Source organism: Lates calcarifer, linkage group LG15 (genome assembly GCF_001640805.2).
Source record: "Lates calcarifer isolate ASB-BC8 linkage group LG15, TLL_Latcal_v3, whole genome shotgun sequence".
Lineage (NCBI taxonomy): Eukaryota > Metazoa > Chordata > Actinopteri > Centropomidae > Lates > Lates calcarifer.
Window position 1 is genome coordinate 6,854,004 of NC_066847.1, and position 18,049 is coordinate 6,872,052.

The 18,049-nt window shown below is 42.6% G+C and overlaps 1 protein-coding gene across 3 annotated transcripts in view; it reads left to right on the top strand.

The window, feature by feature from the left end:
• The first annotated feature begins 7,275 nt into the window (after window positions 1-7,275).
• Window positions 7,276-18,049, top strand: part of LOC108899472 (mannosyl-oligosaccharide 1,2-alpha-mannosidase IA) — a 174,138-nt gene continuing 163,364 nt past the window's right edge. The window contains exon 1 of one of the 3 annotated variants that reach the window (XM_051076369.1): window positions 7,276-9,030. In XM_051076369.1, the coding sequence (XP_050932326.1) occupies window positions 8,473-9,030 (558 nt within the window). In that variant the 5' untranslated portion in view covers window positions 7,276-8,472. The remainder of the gene's footprint in view (window positions 9,031-18,049) is intronic. The other 2 variants (XM_051076370.1, XM_018699919.2) reach the window with 2 other exon arrangements.

The window sequence follows — 18,049 nt, forward strand, 5'->3', positions numbered from 1 at the left end:
TAAAATGTAGGAGGGATGAGTTGGGTTTGTATGTCTGGGAGGCAATTTATAATTGGATACTTTGTTGAGTCTAATAAACTCGGGGTGAACTGCCTGCCTTGTTAATGTGTAATGGTATTACTCAGTTTGGCAGTGGTGACGTTTGCGTGGAGGATGTGCGATATCCAGGGAGAGAGAGCTGCGGCTGCTCTGGCTGAAATTTTTTATTTATTCCCTTTCTATTTCTGTTGAATGGAAAATCACAATGACTCATGTGCTCCTTAACCGGCTTGGCCTCAACAACCGCATTTGCTCTGTAATATTTTTGGAATGGATATGCTCTATTTATAATATTCACTTGTTTTAATTGTTGGCAGTTGTTGCATTCTATCATTTTCTAGCAGAGCCTCTGGGTGGCCAAGTTAATTTTACATCTGAAGAGTCTAATTTGAGACTCCCAATTACCAGAATTGTTGTTGGCTGGAATATCCTCTTTGTGTTTGCATTGGTAGACATTTAGCTGATACTCATCCAGAGGAATTAACAGTAAGAACACAGTAAAATAAGCTTAAATCGCCCAGATCACCAGCATAACAAGCAAACAATAGCTAACTGCTGCTTGACAATGAAGAGTTTCTCCCATCCAGGGAGTTTTTAATATCACTAATGCGAAACAGTCTGCATGTTGATGGTAAACACAGTGTATTATCTGGTCCATAGGGTGCAGTATAGTAGTAACATTACGGGACTCATCTGAATGTAACATAAACATGATTTTTAAGCTCTAATATACCATCATTTTTCCTAAAATGATTTATTTTTGATCTGCAGATTGGACCAGTGTCTTGAATCTCTCCATTTTCCTGCTTTCTTGCCAAGTTACATGAGAAGATAATTGCAACTCTCTTGTCTGTATATCTTATCTATTATGTTCAACTCTGTTCAGCTCTTTTTGCTGTAAGAAATGTTGTGACGTAGCTGCTCTTGTGAATAAATCTGAAGCTGCTAACAGAATCTTGTGTAACAAATGGGGGAAAAGCCAGTGCATACTGTAAGTGACTCTGACTTTACAGGTTCTTTTCTTTTTAAAAATAGTTGAATAAACACACAACAAACTCGTGCCAAATATTTAATAGCCTTCCTCAGTGCTGCAAATTTGCATATGGTGTGTGAAATAAGCCTGAAAGCTTTTCAAGTGGATCGGCCCGAGTGTTTATTTAGTTTTATTTTTCCTGTAGTTATATCACCGTGTCTCATTTGTCTGTCAACTGGGCTCTCATCGCGGTGGAGCCGGTTAAATTGGATGTGTTTGCATAAGGGCTCTTCTGTTTATTTTCTCTTGATCACTCTTTATTGTTCAGAGTGGCTGCCCTTTGCATATAATGATGCTGTTTGTTTTGAATATTGGAGCAGTCTGACCCTCAGTCACCTCTAAAAGCGTGGTGGAACGGAGGGTGTGGTGGTTATTTGGCAATTTTTGTGACTGATTTTAGTGATGCACAGTGGGGAATATCTGCACAGTCAGTACAAAATATAATCAGTTTTAATGATTGGGAAAGAGTCCAAAGGGAGAAAGGGCTCAAGGCTCCACTTGCAATATAAAAATGTAGCAGCAGATGGCACTGTGTAGTCATAAAATTACTTAGCCCCCAACAAGTGCTGTCATCACTGAACAAGCTTCTACTTTTTCACTTTTAATCACTGTAGGAATGGTTAGAACACTGAGAACACACTGGCATGTTTAATCGCTGTGCTGGGGAGGGAGTCAGGCTTTCTGTGGCCCCATTCCATCAGCTTAATGGTGTGTTTGCTATTACGTTCACTCTCATTTACATGGCCCATATACCCCCTCTAATGTATGGCTAATTGTTGTGTTTGGGCAATAAAAACCCTGAGCCACTGCAATCAATGTTCCTCACAAGCCAACGTTTTGATTTCCAGCGTCGCCTAATGTGCTTTGAAAATATTTTGTTACACAACAAGAAACGTTTTGATTATGAATCTGGTGGAGATGGGTCACTCGAGGGGGCCTGCGTACACACAGCAGTTTGCTGTTTGTCTTGTCTATAAAAGGAACAGACAAATATAACTGCAGCAAGGCAATAATGCTGAGCTTATTGTTCCACTGATACTATTTGCACTGATGGCTGATCTAAGCTGCCTTCTATTTATGTTGAGGACAGATGTAACATGCCGGTTCAGATCCAGAACTTTTCAAGAGAAATATACAAGCAATTAGCAAAGTAGTGCACATACAGCAGTAGTAATGTCTAAAGTCAGTGGTAGAAAGTAACGGTGTGAGTACATTTGCTCAAGTGTTGTACGGATGTACAGTGTTGAGATACTTGCATTTTTACATCTATGCATTTATTTACAGTTAGTTACTTTGCCCATTCAGATTTCACACAGATCAGCCAATAAAACACAATATACAGCATATTAGATATGATTAGTTCCACCCAAACCAATTTCAACATGATGATAAATATGCTGACAGGGGCCATTCTTCAAAATTAGTGCATTTTGCTGATAGCACTTTTACCTTAATAAGATTTTGAATTCAGGATGTTTACATTGTGATAATGCTGCGTTTACTTAAGAATCTGAGTGCTTCTTCCACCACTGCAGCTTCAACAACTCATCCACTAAGAAGGGAGTCATCCAGAGTCATCAGCACTGAGGTGCCGGTGTCACATCTTGTCAAGTGACCAAGAATTCATGGAGGGTTACAGCGGGGTCCCTGTCTACATTACGCTTTGTCAGGACTTGTATATCTCCGACACCGTGCACTGCAGGGTTAGAACTGCATCCCAAAAAGCCATTCCTGATATTTATGGCTTGACATCAAGTGTCCTGCCGGGCCATGATTCCCAACATCAGGGAATGCTTTGCGGCAGTGCTTAAGGAAACAAATAGCGGGCATGGTGACATTATTAATCCAGACACACTGGCATGGGCTGATACATCTCTGCCGGCTGTTTGATGTATTGGAATGAGCAGAACACAGAGATGGACTTTTTCATTGGCATCTCGTTTGATGAATAAAACATCAGAGCGGTTTGGGACAGAATTGAATTTTTGAATACAAGAGTAGGTGTGGTTATGGATCACAGGATATATTACAATCTGTGACCCTCTGCAGAAAACGTTTTAAAGACAGTCAGATGTTCTAGGCATGTCCTGCATACCTTAAAAGAAACTTAGTGGTCATTATGTGATTGTATGAATCCTAATTGTCAGGGACTGTAAATAGACTGGCCTTGTCCTCTAGAGCAAAATACTTTCTTACAGTACATCTCTCCTCTGATCATTATCACTGCCAATTAAAAGTAGAAACGAGGGCACAAAATCATTGCTTCTATTCCCTAATGTATTCTGTTTGTGGAATTGCCTCCCAACTGATAAACCGTGAGTCAGTCTGATAACAAAGCCCAGCTGAGAGGATGCATCCTTATTAACCACATGCAAACAACTTCACATGCAGTGCCAGATTTCCCTCTCTGTGCTTATAAATTATGTTGGTACACGAATAAACAGTGTACCAGTATGTGCAGATGACTGTCTAAGACTGAGCTGATGAGGATGCTGTGTGTGTGTGTGTGTGTGTGTGTGTGTGTGTGTGTGTGTGTGTGTGTGGTGCTAGTGCTGCATTATGAAGAGCCACCAGTCAACATGAATGACATTTCTGCTGTGAAATCGTATCCTGCACCCAGACAACAGCAGTTAGTTTCAGCAGTACTAAGAGCGAATGCAAAGTATACAAGAAATGGCCTTTTGTAGGAGCCATTTACCTGAATAAACCATTTATTTTCAGCGAAAAATGTCTGTGCTTTGATTTCAACCTTGCCTGTTGGTTGTGGTGAGACTGTATTGCCTTACTCATCCATCCTGGTGATAAACTGGGCTGTCAGCGGCCGGCGCAGTTTCATGCAAGCTCAACGAATGGACTCATGTATAACTTGGCCTTTTGAGAAATACTGACTTGATGTGTCTATTAAGTTGTTTTAAAAAGGCAGCGGTTGGTATTTTATTTTTGCTAGGATCAGCATAAGCATAGAAATATTCCATAAGCTAAAATTTATCTAAAATGTCATTAACGATATGCCTATTTGCAGGGGCTGTGCAACATATACACTGAGTTGCCACTTTATTGGGTGAATTTGTACAATGTAATACAATCCAGTATGACAGCTCTGGCATAAATTTTACTTTTAAAAAGTTGGAAATGTGAAACTTCTATTAAATGTTTATTGTTGAGGTCTTGATGATGATGGTGCATTATATTTAGAGGTGTTTCCAATTTTTTGTCTCTATTTACATTCATTCTGGGGCAGAATACTAGAAACACCACCACTAATTATGACCTCAGAGTTAAAACATATGATTGAATTAACACCTCTATAACAGCAACAGCAGTTGTACTGGGTTAAATTAGATGGGACAGGTGTACCTAATAAAGCGACCACTGAGTGGATGTTGTAGTACACTGAGTTATAAAACGCACAAGGTTCAAGCCTCATTATCCACAGATGCTGAGCCATCACAAAGTCCCTCTTTCTGACTACAAACTGTCCTTTTGTCAGTGATAAAGCCCACAAAATGCTTCACAGATTTACCCACTCTCAGAGGAAATGCTCTTGGATCACAAAATAAAAAGGCTAATTCAACAGTTCTGTCTTCTTTTCCCCCCTTGGTTCTGTAAATTACAGACAACCAGTCTCAATTAGGGCTGCAGTGGGAAATGGCTTAGCTGCAAAAATGTAGGGGTCAAATGCGGTACAAATTACCTTAAAATTAGCTCATCCTACCATATGCAACTGACGATGACAAAAAAAAGAGCCTGAGGAGTTTCATGTGTCAGATGTTAATAAGTGCTTATTACTCATATAATGGGAAATGTTAAAATTCTAGTCCAATTTATGCCTGGAAGGAAGAAGAGCATCCACTTTTATATTTAAATGATTACTCCAACAACAGAGAAGGAGACAGAGGGAGGAAGAGGGGAGGATCTGAACTTCAGGTTCATCAGCCGTCAGGCACATTGTCAGGAATGCCAATGACAGTGGTGATCTACATTGAATACATTGACTCTATGGATATCCTGAAGCAACTTATGGACAACAGAATGACAATAACTCACCTGATCCCAGAGGACCAGCAGAGGCCTTTTAGTGAGGAGTGGTGGTGTTGTGGTTTTACTCACAATTAAAGTCCAATATTGAAACTGATCAGACCTTTGTTTTCTCATTCCTGCCTTCAGGTGCATTAGTCGAATAGTGCTGTGCAGGCTCTTCAGTAATGGCCGGCCTGTGGGGCCATCTATTTTATTTAATCTTGAGAAAACACTGTGTTTACAGTTTAGCTTCTATCTCGCTTATGTAAACATTATGTAAACAAACTTCTCTAAACTCTCTGTTTACCAACATACCTTAATAAAATTCAAGGTATGATACAGTGCAGGAAATGAAATCTGAACAGCTGCTGAGCTTGCATGTCAACAGCTCTGTCTCCATGGCAACTGAGCAAACTCCATGCGCTGATGAAGACAATGTCATATGGTTGAAAGCCCAAGAAAAAGCCGGTAAGTGGACCTTGACTTGGGATTAGTCAGTAGGCCTATTATTTTTGTGCATACACCATGACCTGTAATAACTTCTACAACGTTATTAAGTATGAATCTGTTCTCTAGAGTATTGCTGTCATACAAATCTAAGATATTTTACAACAGCTGAATTCAATGTCAAGGACAAACGACATAGCCAGAAGCATTATTGAGGTTACGCTTTGGTACAAGTACAATTTTGAATTTACTTTGCCATCAGTAGGAAATGGATGGATGGAGCTTCATTGAAGTTGAAACAGTGAACAACAACACAGGCCCAGTGAGCCAAATACCAGTGAAAAATCTAACCTGGTGTTCACAAAAGTACAGTCTACCCCCTGATGTCCTTTGTGAGCATAAAGCCCTGCTTTATGGCACTCATAAAACATCATTTTTTACAATTAAGACTTTGGCATTGATGATTAAGTTAAAGTTACAAGTCCAGGTTCTATTTTTCCAAAAGAACCCAAACTTTAAAAACCCTTGTGGCTGTTTTGACAACACTTGCCACTACTATGAAGACATTTCTAGATTGCTTGGAGACTTTTGTTTTTACCCTATTAAAAGGAAAAATAGTGTGCTGCACAATAATAAAAAAGAGCTGTTAACCCATTTCCAGTGTGGTAACTATTTTCTCCAGCCAAATAATGATGGTAGTCTCCTGATGAAATTTCTCTATGCTTTTTTGTATGATGCAGAAAATACTAAATACTACAATTATTATGATGGACTCCGGGTACATTGTTTCAAGAGGAGGAACCTATTAAAAAACTTCACATTTTTACGGTCCCAGCCTCCAATACGACAATCAACGATGTGCGTCACATCCGGCAACAAAATAAGTTTGGCTAATCAAGGGCTGCAACAGTGGGATACTTGCCAAAAACTTTCTTTAATGTACATCTCATTGGATATTTTTGTTTCAGCTTGATAGAAGAGTCCACAATGAATGGAAAGATGTCTTCAACATAGCGGTAAGTAATGTCAAACGACTTATTGGGCTCTTTGAATATTGTGTATGTTTGACGGAAAACAAACGCTGAGCTAGTTCCTTAACGTCAACGCCAAACTTCCACCTGGAAAAGCGATATTTTCGCGAGAGGCACAAACTGATGCTGAGAGGCTAGCAAAGGAGACACTCGACAATTTAACACACAATGAATTCATAAACGACTGAGTTCATAAATGTCACTTTTCATCAGGTGGGTGTGTCCCAACTTGTCTCCTCAATGGGCAGTGAGGTCGTGAAAACAAACAAACAAAAAACCAAAACAAAGGGGATTTGTACGGTTGCTTGCCATCTCTCCTCAAAATGAAAACAGTGGCCATTAATGAGTGTTTTCATTATTTACATCTAACTGTATCACTTTTTTAATTCCTGAGGACTGTTGAGGCATTTGTAGCAGATGCATCTACCCTCTTGCAAAGGCTTTTCCAGGGATTAAACAAACTCCTTTTCCTCGGGGGGTGTGGATGGTTTTCCAACGTACAGAGCCATCCAGACCTCTCCCCCTTTTGTCCAAACGGCTCAAACGGCTTAACTGTGTTTTGATAAGCCGCTGTGAATATCCATCAAGAAATCCGACCAGCCCACTGGATTGTGGAGCGGCGGACCGTTTCGTCTCTCTCTCTCTCCTCTCACCCCCTCCTCCTCTTTCTCCCTCTCCTCGCCCTGCCTGCACTATATGTTCCATTTCCAGCCCTCTCCTCTCGCTTTTTTACGCAAGCGGACGTCCACGGCACAGCGACACAAGTGCGCACTACAGGCGAAGAGAGCGAGGCAGGCACGGTATAAGGCAGGCAGGCAGGCAGGCGGGCGGACGGACGGACGGCAGCAGCGGCGGCGGCGGGTACCGGAGCGACGACGCGGCTGTGTGTTTGTGTGTGTGTCTTGTCTTTTGTTGGAAACCCGGCGGACTGGACTTGGATGGTGGATTTGTTTATTTATGCGGATTTGGATCGGGGGGCTAGGATAACTTCGCATGGGACAAAACCCGCCTTCTTTCATGTCATCCACCGATTTGTTTCGCCCGGCGTGTTGACGCCAGTGGAAACGCGAGGGGGAGAGAGAAACGGAGGCTGCCGGAGGAGCGCTATTGACAGATAGGCGACATGAATATATACACGCGTTTCCGTCCACCAGCTGTACAGGGTAGATGCAAACAAAACAAATACGGCTTGTGATTTTTTTTTAATTTCAGGAGGGTGGCTTATAATGCAGCAACGTGGGTCGGTATAAACGGAGACAAGGAAAAGATGCTCTGCTGCACGCTTGAGGTTTTGCACCGTAGGGCAGTGTGTTATTGACGATTTGCACGGCGTGGAATAATGCATCGACACACAACTTTGTTCACAGGCCTGGCTAGACTGCAAGACGTTTGATTATCTTTCATAAAAGTGCATTTATATGTCAGACTGGCGTATGCTCTAGTAATCCTGTTATTCTTGAATATAGCTTAGTGCTTCAGTAAACGCCAGTGTCATTTATCTATCAGCCCCGGAGCCCTGCGCTGTTTTTATGATTAACATTTTTAAACCCGGATCCTGCAGTCTGTTGATGTCAGTGAATGCGTTGTGTAGATAAACCCCCCGCCCCCCCACACTCCTCTGGAGTTTGCGTTTCCAGATGATTGGTAAATTGTTGATGTAGGCAGGCCTAACCTTCGCTTATTCAGATCCAATCGATAGCGACATAAAGACAGCTCTGGCAGGCTGGTTGTGCTACCCTGCAAGTGTCACGGGGGTGTGTTTTAAAGTCCCGCATATCTAGTTTTGTACACATGCCTCGAGGCAGCAGAGAAGCCGCTCAGTAGAGAGGGGGAGACTTGTCAAAAAAAACACCGTGTGGTCCCGGAGAACTACTGTAGGGCAACGTTTCAAGAAAAGTTTCAATGGTTTTCCGAAAGTTGCCCGGTGTCTCGGCATCGGGCATGGGTCTGCGCCTGTCCCAGAAATTCGTCTTTCTGCTCTTTCTCTCGGGTTTGGTAACACTGTGCTTTGGGGCCCTTTTCTTTTTGCCCGACTCTGTCCGACTAAAACGCATTTTTCTGTCTAAGACAGAGACCCAGCCAGTGACTGTTGGCTCCGGGTCCGAGAACGATGCCCGGGAACACTTAAAAAGACCCAAGGACCAGGAGCACCCGCGGGGCATGACCTCGGCCAAGGGAGAGACCAGCACCAAGCTGAAAAGTCTGAGCCGCAAACCGCCCGTCTCTCATGAGGCGACGGAGGAGCGGCTGGCCGGGGGCAAAGCGCAGGAAGATTTGACTCTGTCCAGGTCGAAAACGGAGTCCGCATCGGAGAGAGCAACCTCCCCTGACCACGGCGCCAACTCGGATACTTTCAGTTACAAGAAGTTCAAAAGGTGCCTGCTCAAACACCCGCTGGGGAGAGACAACGGGAAACCCAGCGATCCCAAGACCAACGAACGCCGGGAGAAAGTCAAAGAGGTAAGGATGTGATAGTGAGCCCGGGGGTTGGGAGGGCTGGTGATTGTGGCAGTTAAAAGTTTCTGCTGAGTGTACACAGCTGACATGTGAAAGTACAATAATGATCTGGTGTATTAGGGGAAGTAAAGATTTAGGTTAAAGAGGAAGAAGCAGGAAGTATATTTGGGGGTGAATCCAGGACAACTGTGCAGTAAGATGATGGATGTCTTATCTGTCACCTTGATCAAATAATCTAACAGACATGTGGCATCATATATATCTCGTGGGGGATATATAGATAAACGTCATCTCCTTTCAGGTTTCTGTGGCTTTTCAATACATCAGTTTCAGTTGCACGGTCGTTTGAATGAAAGCATGTTCATGCTGTCAAAACATAAAAAACTCAACAGATAAATAGCAGCCTGCCTTATTCAGATATAAAAAACAGGCATGCAGACTTGAAAGAGGTTATTATATTTCTGCTGCTGAATTTGTTTTGTCTGAATTTGTCAGACAATACAGACAATCTCTGTATAGAGGCAGCAGGGACAGTTGTTTGCCAAGCTGCTGTCAAACAGGCAAAATAAGTCCCTTTCAATCATATCAGTTCTCTAAATTTACCCAGTGCCTTTGCCTTTTCATAGACGAATTCCTGTTGGGTTTCTATTAGTGAAGCTGGAGAACAGACGGCTTGAATGTTTCTTCTGTCTGCAGCTGAGATTACATTACGCCTAATATTCTATAAACATTCTGAATAAGAAAAGTGTGTTCAAAAGAAATGATGTGTTAAAACCTTTAATAATCTGTCCATCTGGGACGATTTTAGTACTGCAGACTAAATGCATAAACAGCACTTTATTGAGCAGGGATGCAGGATATTCCATGTTTTTCCTCTCATAATGTCACTTTGATTGATAAATAACCTTATCAGATTTTATTCTGATTATTTGTTAAATTATACAAATCATCAGATTGCCTTATTTGTTCACATGAAGTGATCCACCACATCGCTCTGAATGATAAAATGTCCTTTATTTAGCTGTAACACCTCTATTCCCCTTAACACAATCGCCTACAAATGATGTGACTGTGTGCAGTGACACTTTGGCCAGGAGCTCTTCAAGCTGTCTGCCAGCCTTTGTTGAGCCCTGTGGGTCCAATAAGGGCTCCAGAGTGGGAGCGTCTGTGGATCACACATCTGTACCCACTCGAGGCAAGTGAGGCTGGTGAGGAGGAAGAGGAGGAGAGAGGGAGTGAAGCGGGGGAAGCCATTGGCTAGCGTGTGCAGATGGGTTTCATACTTGGCATGTGACACGGATAAGTCCTGTTGTCACTCTCACTTCCAGCCTGCTGTCACCCTCTCACGCTGCTCACATGCCTTTCATACCTGGAGGTGAAGTGCTACATGATAACTGAGGTGTCTGAGGACGGAGAGGGTCATTTGCCCTTGTGCACTGAGCTCTCACTGACTCATAGCTTCTCTTTTAATGCTCTTTCAAGTGAATGTCAATGTGACTTTGCTCGCCTGCTCTGTTCAGCTGAGCTCTGCAGAGTTCTTGACTTGGAGTCATAGTCATCTGAGGAAAAGTTTTTTCCACCACGCCCTCTTTTGCCTAATTATTGTTGTAGAATATTATTTATGTTTCCTTGTGTGGAGACCTTTTTATTAAGTCGCTGAAGAACAGAGTCCCTGTTTACAGGCATTGCATGCTGTTGTGTTCGTGTCCATACCCTAATATGTATTTTTGTGGTTTGCTGTTGTTGTTGCTACAGTTTCCACTGTCTCAGTCCTGCTGGCAGTGTTCCAGACGGCTTTTCTTTTTCCTGGAGGCTCACATTCATGCTGCCAGTACACGCTGACACATTGCAAGCCTCTGCTTTGTCCAGGTTTACAGATGTAAAACCGAAGAAGAAAACTGACAATACTAACATGTTTTGATGTATAATTCTGCAAAGCATCAAATATCATAGAGAATGTAATTTTTAGCTGTCTGTCTTTCAGCTCATGTTGTGATGTACAGACAGATCAGCTCTGTAAAACCAATCTTTTTTTCCACTGTAAGGGAATGCAGAGAGAGGGGGTATCCCCCTCCCAAAGCCAACAGAAAGGGTCTGGTCCAGCCCACAGAGTGCTTCAGTGCCCAAACTGTGAATGGGCATCAATTTTTCTCAACTGCCAGCAACTAGAAAGCAGACTCCCCACCTTCTTCCTCTGTGTGTGTGCACCCACTGCCAAGAGAGGGTGAAACAAGGGACAATGACTGCCTGATCACACAAGGCAAATGTTTGAAGGCAGCCCACCACTAGCTAGGGCCCCCAGGACATCAGAAAACACTGCCAAAGTGCTGTTTACCTATTCCAGCAACTCCCTGCTAGCGGATAGTTCATTCTCCTCCAAAAGTCCTCAGCAGGATGAAGATGAGGGTAATTTTCAAACAGCCTCCTATTTGTAATTTCTGTGATGTCATGGATCACTGAGTTGCCTGCAATGCTATGTTGCTGCCTCATTGGCTCCAGCATAAGAAGCTGGCTAGCAGGAATCGCACCATAAAAATGTGCACCTGGAGCAACAGGAGAGCATCCTTTTCTGCATGCACATTTTGTTGCTGATGTCCTTTTACATTCAGCGAGGTTAGAACTCGGAGTGCAGCAACAATATACTGGAGGCAGAGCGCAGAAGTGGCACATCCAAAGAGGACATCAGAGAGTGATGGGACCTCTGTAACAATGCGAGGGACTGAGGCTCATTCGCAGACTGAGGCCTCCATATCGCTCTGTTCTGTTGGTCTCTGCAACATCACATACATCAAACGAGAAGTGTGCATTAAAAGGCAGTCTGTATAAAACAAGAGATTTGCTGTCTCTCTCTTTTTTTTTTTTTTGCACAGATATGCCGGTGCAGCCAAATGAGGGCCTTTGCATGAGGACATTGGAATATACTGTATAATGTGGCCTCTAACATATGATTCATTCTCTTGAGGTGAAGGTGGCAGAGGAGGGGAGATAGAGCTGACAGCTCAGAGTACTGCAGTGAGAGGACAGACACACTGCAGCCTCTTGTGGCAGAGCCTCCTCCAGTGGAGCAATAAAAGTCTTCAGGGTGTCTTTGTCCTGTTTGTGTGTTTGCTTACTTTGTGTGTGTGCGCGCGTGTGTGTGTGTGTGTGCGCGCTTGCCTGCTTATCTAGATGATGAAGTGCTTGGGGATGAATGTGGAGTTTGACAGTTTCAGTTAGGAGTGTTGTCACTGGGTTTATCCATCCATTTCCAAGCACACCTGCATCGCTGTGTTGATTAGCAACAATCAAATGAGGAACATCTGATCTATTTAAAACCTAGTCTGTTTAATGGTCAGCTGGATGTGTGTGTGTGTGTGAGAGAGTGAGTGTGAGTGTGTGTAATCCAGGATAATAAGCAGTATTTTAGAGAGATGGAAACCCCCTATGTTACTTGAAAAATGTGTTTCTAAACAGGAGCTTAAAAAGCACAAAGTAAAACTGTAACAAAAACTCCCGTAGTCTGATAAGTCATAAGATAAGTTTGTTTAAACCATCATCAGTTTTTTTAAGTTCTCTTCACTGACTGACTAAACATGCCTCATCTGCTTACTTCATCTTCTAGCTAAGTAAACAACTGATGGAATATTTTTGCCAAGATTTACTTTACAGGTTCTTTGCTATTTTCAGTTTTAGGTTTTAGTTATTTGCCTCCAAAAAAGGCATTATTATTTAATCATTTATCACTTAGGAACTAGGGGAAATCCAATTTTATGTGGTTTGCATTTCTGACTCATGTTGGCCAGTTTATCAAGGAGGTCACGAGATCAAAGTCACATAAAAACCACAGGAACCACTCAGCAGATGTATCTGAAATGCATGTTGGTGACAATGTCCATTAAAAGGATGGTGTCCCACCCTCACACACTGTGCCATAACTTCAGATGTTTAATAAACATACAGTAAAGTGACAAGTTTTAAATGTTTAGTTATTTGCACATTGAATTTGAATTTAAGGTTAAATTCAGTTTCTGCAAAACAACAAAAGAGCCAGACTTAAAGCTAGAATGCTACATATAATGTTTTTACAGTATACGGTGTAAGCAGTATGCGCAAAATAGCAAATAATTTGTTCATTCTACAGCAAATGAATTGCCACATCACACAAATGCACACACACTCACAGACACACACAAACCTTACACAAAGCTCCAGAAATAGGTGAGCTTGTAGCTGAACCTGAAATCCCCTTATAGCGGTAATGACCAGTGAGCTGGGTGTCGGTGTGAATAAAATGCTGCCGTTAAGCTGGCGCCTCCTGGCCGCCTCTGAGCACCGTGACCTCCCTCCACCCCTCATTCCCCTGCTGTCTCCCGCTACGAACCAGGTGTGCCAAACAACCTTCAGCCTGAGCCAGGAAAATGGCCGCCTGCTGAGCGAGAAGAAAGAAACGGAAGATGAACAAAGTCTTAAGAAACGGGCTTACACCCTCCTGGCGGTCCCCACAGAGCTGGAGCATTTGTGCTTTTCCCTCTCCTCTGTGGATGCTGTGCAAATGTCAGCGGCTGGTGTTTGGAATGTGAGCCCATAGTTGTCTTTGGTCTGTTTATGCGGGGGAGTCAGCTGCCTGCCCTGCTTGATATTGATATATTGTGCATGTCAATGGCAGCTGAGGCAGATATTATCAACTGTCAGTGCTGCGGGCCACTGATGCAGGCCCTCTCTGCCACGCAAGAAGAAATTGACCCTTTCAACTAATTTCTGAGATGTTTGTGCTAATTTTAGATAGACGTTACAAGGGGCTGGTTACAGTAATTACAGCAGCAGAGCAACTTCCCAATTTGTAAACATTTTGAACAACAATAACAATGAGTATAAGGCAGGGATGAGCATACTTGCTTTAACCAAGAATACCTTACAGTACTAAGTGCAGTTGTCATTTTCCTGCTACTTTCTCTCACTTGAGTTAACCCATTGTTAGCCAAGTGGGTTAATCTCTTAAAGCAAAAGATGTTCTGTTACTTTCAAGTAACTCATTGCTTTCTGTAGTGATCGTTCAAGAGTATTGTCATACTTCTATGTTCACCTCATATTAGTACATTAGTACAACAGTACCTTGCATTGCAGTACACGTCCACCAATAAAAGATTTCTGTTTTCAAGGAAGTGAACCTAAATGTGTGTGTATGACATCATAAAAAGAGCTAAGTCATTGCATGCAACAGCGACAGTGCATTTAAAACTGCAACTTAGTGTACCTTGAAAAAGTACAGCATTTTAGCAATACTACAGTTGAATTTATTGCATTATGGATAGATCAGAGTTTTACTGATAAACTTGTTCTTTCACAGAAAATATTTATTCTGTTAGGTGTTAAAACCAGATAGCAGTTACTAGTTTCCTGTACTGATGAGAACTGATAACTGCTGCATCTGACTTCATAGTCTGTAGATCTGTTTTAAACTGTCAGAGAAAGAAAAAGTGACATTGATTAAAATGAAGTTATAAATAAACTATACTTCCTGCAGAGTACATGTTTTAAGCATTGATTAGTTTATATGTACGCTGATATATTTCATCTGTTAAAGCATACCAACTATGTTACCATATTAAAAGCTAAATATCTTTGTTTTTCAGCTCATTAGTAATTGTAGTGTTAGGAAAACAAAACACTTCAAAATGAAAACATAACACACCTGCATAGAGGTGCTTCTAACTACAGTAATTGCAAGTTTATATAACAGACCATGACTTATAAAACCCACACACTCTGTTGCAGTACATCTGAACCATTAATTTTGTTTATGGTGAAGAGTTTAAAATGCTGATTTTGAACAACATTGTATGTCTGTTGCATGGTGCTTGCAGATCCTGAGCATGACTGACACCTGTCATTTACCATCATGTCCATGTGATTGATCAGTTTCCTCTCTTTTGACAGAGATTTGTGGAGGGGGTTTTTGTAAACAACATCTAACAAACATGTTAAATGCCACCCTCCTGCATTTTTACTTGTGAGCAGTCATCTTCTTTCCTGCCTATGCGTGCATGTTATTGTGGTTCTTTGTGTGTTCCCACTACATGTAAATCAGTGGTATAATGCAAAACCTTTGGCAGGAAATGTATCACATCAGCTTTGTTCTTGGGCATGTGTCAGAAAACAAACAAAACAGTAAATCTCATTAAATCATTGCTCCATAGTGCTACTAGTGGTGAAAAACTCTGCAGGGCACCTTTAACTTGATACTTGCTGTCTAAACCAGAAAATATCTGTATGCTGGTTGCTGTAATTCTTACATTTAGATATTCTGTTGCAACACTTGAGTGACTACATGCTGATGTGGTGTTGACCAATGAAAAGCTTGCTTGCTGGAAACTACAATATTGATTTACTTCTTTATAGCCAGCTGTCTCTTTCTGTCCGCTAAGGTCAACACACAACCCCTGGTCTGCATGGACACAATTAAAAACAATGTAGGATAGTCGAGGCTGAGCTCCTGACAGATGACCTTAAAGGTCAAAGCTGCCGCATTCAGGATATATGATAGATAGAGAAATGTCAGGTAAAAACTTCACAGCCCAGCAGAGAAGCTTGTTTTTCAGTGGGTGATAAAAGCTGATTAAGCTGTACAATTCCAGGTCCCCCCCCCCAGGCAATCACTGCAGGAAGTAAGTGATCGGGTGAAATGGAGAGAGGAAAAGGAAGGATGTGAGGGAAAAAGGGGGAGATGTTAGCTAACATCCTTTTTGCATTCATGGCAGTTCTCTCCCCGCATTCCCTTTGTGGTAGGGCCACTAGCTTCAGGGTAAAGTCTCTCTGTTAAGGCATGCTTTTCAAGAGGTGTGTGTCTGCGTGTGAACATACCTCTTGTGCAAGTGCGTTCATATACAAGTCTTTTTAGATAGCTACAAGATGCACAAGATGCTGCTTGGTACAGGCATATTTGTTTATTCTTGTTTGTGGTTTTCTGTATACTATTTGTGTGTACTGTGTGCGTGTGTGTTGGTGTGGGTCAGGGATGGAAGAGGAGGATTAGATCACATCTTGAATGAATAAAATGCCCTTCTCTCTTGAGAGGCCAGTAAGGTCATACCGTTTACCCAGAATTTAACGACATTGGTGTCTATGTACGTGTGCTGCGTTTTGTGTGTGTCTGTGTTGCATTGTAAATGTTCCTCAGCAGTTTTAAAATCACACTGGCAGCTCATAGGTTTTTCTTTTCCCAATGACGTGGTCCACTCAACAGTTTGCAGATGTTTTCCCTTGTTACACAATAAAAAGCCAGTTTTTCCCTAAACCTCCCTCTTGCTGTTTGCTCCTGCACCATATTTGCAGAGTCTTTAAATCTGGCCTCACTGGACTATTTGTTTGCCCCCCCCCCCCCCATCTCTGTTTACTGTAGCCTGAGGGTTGCCAGTAAAAGCAGAGGGTTGTGACCCGGTCCAGAATTTGTCCACATTTTGACCTTGGCGTTGAACAGAGGAGCGCAAAGAGCTGTGAGTGGGCAACTCTTCTGGCTGCAGTCGTGTGTTTTTTCTTGGAAGTATATTTCCGTTTTTCGCAGATTTCATCACACAGACTCTAAAAAATCTTTTTTTTTTTTTTTTTTTTTTTTTTTACACTATCAGTCCCTCTTTCCATTGCTGTGATGTTGCAATAAGTTCCATGGAAGCCCATTTATCTCAAGTTAACGGCACTACTGACATAATGGGGTCACTGTGTGTATACCTCTTAATCCTGGCTTCTGAAGGCCTGTGATTACTGGAAAACACACACATTCATTCCTGACTGGGTGCTCTCCAGTTCCCTTGGTGTCAATAGTGTTCCCTTCTTGGGCAGTGACTTCGATAAGGGCGAATGCACCCAAAATCTTACAGTCTCTCTCTGCTTTTACCATAGCTTTCTCTACTTTTTTTCCTTCTGGTGTGGTCTTTTCTATCAGACACAAATAAACAAGGGCTAATGGGCATGCTTTCACATCATTATCTCCAGCATCGCACAACAGTCTGGCCACACAGCACAGATGCTTTCAGCCCAGTCAAATTTTTGCAACCTTCAGCCAGTGTACAGTTGAGTGCGTGTCTGTGTGTGGGTGTGTGCGCACGTGTGTTTGCTACAGATGAAGAAAATGGAGAAGATGAAAGGTCCAGGGATGGCCTTGTTTGCTGCAGGCTCTGCTTGACATCCCTTGCTAGGTGCTGAATGAAAATCTCCCCCCCACCCCCACGTTTTCTACCCCCCACCTTCTCCCTTTGGCCTTGCTCAACAAACAGGAGAGAAGTGGAGAGAGAGGAAAGAGAGAGAGTGGCCTAGATGTAACCAGCAGACTATCTGAGCCCCCAGCTGAGTTCCAGCCCCCTGCCTTTATGCCTGCCTAATTGGTCAGAAACAACATGCGTGGCTGTATTCATAGGGTACTGACAAGACATTAGAGTGGGCTGGGAGATCTGCCTTTCCCTCATATGTCTTCCTTCTCTTCTTACTCCTTGCTTGTCTTTTGTTTGGTCCAGTTGTGATTTTTTTTTAAAACTAAGCACTGTTCTCCTTCCTCCTCTCTTTCCCTTTGTCCTCTTTTCCTCTCTTCCTCCTTGCTTCTTGGCGATGTGCGGTCCTTGGGCATGTTTACTGCTGCAGCTTTGCCAACTCTTGCCTCCTCTGCAATGCTGGAGAGCCAGTGTGAGCTGCCCGGCTGCTGTTGTCGCAGATCGGCCTGTCTGTATTGTTGTTATCATGTTGTGACATGGTTTCAGCCTACTTTCAAGACGGTTGAATAATGCTGTCAAGCCTTTGACCTACAATTTAGGCGTATCCCCAGAAGACAACATCATCTTTTATGTAGCGGCCTTTGTTGGCCAGGTTTGGGTTTTCCCCCAGAGTGAGTACAATAGCTTCATATGGAAAGCTTACCAGACCGTTGTCATGGTCAATGCAATTCTGTCTAGCTTTCAGTGGGTTGAGAGGAAAATGTGTCTCCCTAGTGATTTTCTCCTTCATCAGCATCAGTGGGCAAATAGCCATTAATTAGCTGAATGCTTACAACACAACA